This window comes from Austrofundulus limnaeus, unplaced genomic scaffold, assembly GCF_001266775.1.
Source record: "Austrofundulus limnaeus strain Quisiro unplaced genomic scaffold, Austrofundulus_limnaeus-1.0 Scaffold0, whole genome shotgun sequence".
NCBI lineage: Eukaryota > Metazoa > Chordata > Actinopteri > Cyprinodontiformes > Rivulidae > Austrofundulus > Austrofundulus limnaeus.
This window is the reverse complement of record NW_013952402.1, coordinates 3,833,559-3,838,176: the sequence shown is the minus strand read 5'-3', so window position 1 is coordinate 3,838,176 and position 4,618 is coordinate 3,833,559. Positions and strand designations below refer to the sequence as shown.

The following is a 4,618-nucleotide window of genomic DNA, read 5'->3' as shown; positions in this document are numbered from 1 at the left end:
TATATATAGTTATTTTTTAATGAAATTAACATTTTTTTATGGTAATTGAATTAAAAACCACATCATATGTTTCAAGCAAAGCATGCTCACCCCATTCCAGGCTCCATGTATGACGGTGGGTACATGGGTGTAGGCCTAAAAACAGCAAAAGAACCAAAATAAGGCTTTTGTTTAAACCTATAAATAATGGTTGCAACACGTGCCTGTGCTCTAACAGTAAAGTGTTTGTGCTATTTCTCAAAACAACAGAAAAACAAATGGAAAAGCAGTTCAACCCTAATATTTATGCCAAACAATTTTAAATCCTACATTAAGGCAGTGTTAGATCATCCACAAAATAAAAATGAAATATAAAGATGTGGAAATATAGAGCACTGCTACAAAGTGAAACCTAATATTTTCTGGCCATTTTTATTAAAGAGGAATTCCAACAGTTCAGYGTAAGATTGCTATAAAGCACAGAAGATATCTAAACAAACAGAAGTAGATACAGTTAGCGTATCTAGGTCAAGACAACCAATTACACGATCAAACTCACAAACCAACGAGCGCGTTTTGAATTCACTGAAAGGGATGCCCCAGTTTTAGACATCTCGGCTTTCTCTTGACAAAACAACACTTACCCCACATCTCTGTCCAGCATGGCGCCTGGGTGGAAGGGGGGAAAGCTGCCACCGTTGGGGGGCTCCTTAGGAGAGTACAGTTTGAATGTTTTCGACGAACAGCCTGCACACACAAGCCCAGAGCAGAGCATTAAAAGGGAGATTTAGATTACTTTGGATTTGGTGCGTTCAAATCACAGCGTCGTCCAAGTTAATCTAACGTTGGATGATTTCGCGGGGATTCGCTCAAATCAAACGAACGCCGCCAAAAAAACGATTTTCTGCCGCTTTCATTATCTAATGCATCTTCAATCTGCTAAATGGACAAGAAGACAAGTCATCATGAGAAGTGGGGGRAAAAGACAATATTTATTAGTCTGAGAAAACAATCAGCGGAGTGGGTGGTAAATATGGCCTAGCATGTTGTATTTGTGCATCACTTGCACCATTACAGGCAACCCCTGTACCCTGCCTAAAGCCTACCCCCAAACATGTTTTCTTTGCACTGTGTGTGTGTGTGTGAGAGAGAGAGAGAGTGTGTGCTGGTCCCCCACTTCCAGTTGCCTCCTCTACCCATCCCCCACCTTCCTACTCTGGCTACTATTAACCCTTATCTGCCCAAACAACACTATTCAAACAATTCAGTGTTAAAGAAACATCTTTATCTTAGAGAACCGTGCATAAAAAAAAAAAAAAACAAAGCAACACAAAACTTTATGTAATAATGCTTAAGCAAAGATTTTTTAGACACAATCATGACACTGAGCTGGATAAATTATAATAAATCAGGAAAATCTGACCCAGACTGGGTAGCCTGAGCCATCTTTCAGATTAGAGTGGGGGGAGAATCCACGGGGTCAATAAATGTGGAATTTCACAAGCTGACACATTCAGAATCCAATAAAAAAGGCTTGTCTAATGAGCTTTTTAAATCTAGGATCTGCACAAACACCTGAAGGCAGCACAATGTTCATTTAACCCACAATTTATGCACAACAGTCTGTCGCTGTCAGCAAGGCAAATGAAAGCAGGACCATGCCTGATTAAAACCAGCAGGGGGGGAAGAAACACCCCCCAACATGAGCAAATCTAACATAGGTCCAGACCTGGCAGGGATGTCATTTWAATGTTTCCTGTTACTTTTTGGTGAACTGAAGGGGTGGTGAGGGACAACTCTAAAAATGGAGACAAGAAAAATAAAAGGAGATGTGGGGGGGCCACAATCCAGCTCCATAAACAAATCCTCCATTTACTTTCAACCTTTTTCCTTTCTTCTGCAGACAGATGAGAGTCAGGCRGGTCATTTTCTCCTCATTACAAGGAGAGTGAGTCTGAACAGGAAATCCTAACAATGTCATTCTTGGCTTTACATTTGACCTACACACACCCCCAACATTGCTGACCTTTTGGCCTCAGACCGCATTTAGTCTGATGCTGATCTTCACTTAATATGTGAAAATTGTTAAACAAAAAACATCGTGATCACCATCTTAAATAAAAATAGAAATAGGAAAATTAAACTTAAAAAGGTGAAATAACATGTTCATGAATGCATCATTGTTTTAAAAACAAAAACAAGCAGCTCATTTGATCAGACGTGACAGGAGCATGAATCAAATAAAAAGAAACAAACCAAACATTAAGTCTTAATTTAGCAAAGAGGGATGTTGTGTCCAAGTCATTACAAAAAGAGGTAAAAAAAAAAAACTCCAGTCTTTTAAGCACATTCTAGCAGGTTTTCTGAGTTRGGTTTACTCCACAGAGACCTGCTTGGTGCAATTTAGTCCGCCCAAACTCCTCACTGCAAACAATAGAGCTGCATCCAGAGGATGGCCCTCAGCCAATAAAACATCCATGTGCAAACTACTCTTCATACTTCACTAACAGTGGGCTAGCCGGGGTCATGTTATAATTGCTCCACCGTGTGCAAGCATCCAGTCTACATTCATTAATGTTTAGTTTCAGCCGTTCTGGGACCAGGCGTAAACTAGCAGGGCCGCTATTATCAACAGAGAGAGAGGACGGCCATTATTATCAACGTCACTTTAAACTTCTAACACCAGTCAGTAGTTTCTTTTATTCTGACCGTAGCAGGGCTAACAACAAGCCGTGAGTTTGAAATTACCTGCAGAGAAAGGTTCAACGAAACGCGGTGTCCGTCAACACCTCGGCTCGGTGTTTTAGCCAGCTAGCTAAGCTAGCCTCGCTGCTAGCCGAAGCGGCTGGATGGAGAAAGCTCCAGCGTTTTTACCGATGAAATCACTCAATAATATATATGTTTTAAAAAATCCGGCAAGCGACTCAAAGCGTGGAAAGCTCCAGTTAGTTTTGTTCGGCTTGCAAAGACAACCTATGCGTTTTAAATGACATCTGTTAAGAGCACGGTAATAGTTAATGCACTACAACTAACAGGACCCTTTGTTCCTGGCAGCCGAGACGCGAACAAACGTAAGCCCCGCCTCCTCCAGGCTCCTCCGCCCATCCCGACACACGCACACCCGGACAAAAACAGGTCTCCCTCCCGCTCTGGGCCCCCCAATTTGTTTTGTCTGGAAGTCATCAGTGCACCAGTAAACTCCAGCGTGCTGTGAGGTGAGTGAGAGAAAGCAACACTTTTCGCCTTAATATATCTTTTTTTCTGAAGCAGCAAATAAAAATAAGTAATTTCGCTCAGTGGCTGCACATAAATTACAGATTTTGGATGCTTTTTTTATTTAGTCACGAATATTGCTGCATATCATCTCAAAAACTGGTAAAATGTAGCTAATATTTGGATGTACGTGGTTTAAAACTAACTAAATTGAAATCAACAGGAGTGCAGATGGCTGCAAACAGACCTTATAATATAAACTGGTTGTTATTCAGTTTTACATAAAAGATGTAGCTGAAAGTCATTCACAACAAATATTAGAAATACTACTCATTGCGCTTTATCTGTGCTTTAAACTTTTGCATTRAACTGGAGTCGTCCCTGTTTGTCTCCAAAATATCATACCAACACTAACTAATAACTTGCAAAATATTTGACAACAGAAAACATAAACAACCCACTTCTGGCATCAACAACATTTACATAAGTTATAATTTTAAGACTACTTAAATCAGACTGTACTGYCAAATTTTGCATCTCTGTTTTTGTTTATTTTGTCTGAATCTGATTTCAGTACAAAAGGAAGTCAAACATAAAGACTAGAAGCAATAAACTATTTTTATTCTTTTTAACTTGTAAAATGTTGCATCCAGCCACAAACCTCTGATTGGATTATGTCATAGAGTGCTGCATGTGTGCTAGGAAGTGCTGTTTAGTCTGATTTCTCAGTCAAGGAGGGTGATTAAAACATAYTCTGTTTACCATTTAGAAGATCTGTGATTAATACAATTTACATAAGTAGGCAATTTAATTCAAGCCAACATTTCAGATGCTTATTTAAAACGATTGACTCTGTTGATCAAAGGCCCCATATTCATTAGACCGCAGCTCTGAGCCTGTCAAAGCCTCAAAATATGTGTGCTGAAATGAACTGCAGTCTCACTTTCAATCGATATCCACCCCACTGTTTACAAGCAATATATCTGAAGGCTTGAAAACCTTTTGTGGTCTCAAGGTGCRTTTAAAGCTCGTTTGTTGAGGCTTTCACTTTAGCTGACAGTCCGTTAGTGGATAGTGTACGAGCCTGGAAGACAGCTGAAGGAAGTGGAGAAACACAACCAGTCTCACCAAATAAGTCCCACATCTGCTTATAACATGCAACTAATCTTTAAGCTATAAAGAAATAAAAAGCCTGATGACTAAGGTAATGTTACGTCAGGTGCATCCAACTAGGAGAAGCTCAGAGGTGTATGGAACAATTTTAATAACAATGAAAAAGTTAGATTTGAGCTCTTGAAGACAGAAAAGAGATATTTAAAAGTTCATCTAAGTTTGTACCAATTGTGTTCACTCTCTGTCATACACTAAAAATAACGTATTGTTCATAATAATAATAATAATAATAATAATAATAATAATAATAATA

At 39.2% G+C, this 4,618-nt stretch overlaps 1 protein-coding gene across 6 annotated transcripts in view; it reads right to left on the bottom strand.

Moving 5' to 3' along the window:
• The window catches only part of ldb1a (LIM domain binding 1a), a 21,987-nt gene that overhangs the window by 7,629 nt on the left and 9,740 nt on the right, over positions 1-4,618 (bottom strand). For 5 of the 6 annotated variants that reach the window (XM_014020241.1, XM_014020172.1, XM_014020319.1 and 2 more), the window contains exons 3-4: positions 624-726; positions 91-135 (exon numbers count right to left, since the gene is read on the bottom strand). In XM_014020241.1, the coding sequence (XP_013875695.1) occupies positions 91-135; positions 624-726 (148 nt within the window). Of the gene's footprint in view, positions 1-90; positions 136-623; positions 727-2,727; positions 3,114-4,618 lie in introns of those variants that run through there. The other variant, XM_014020390.1, reaches the window with a different exon arrangement.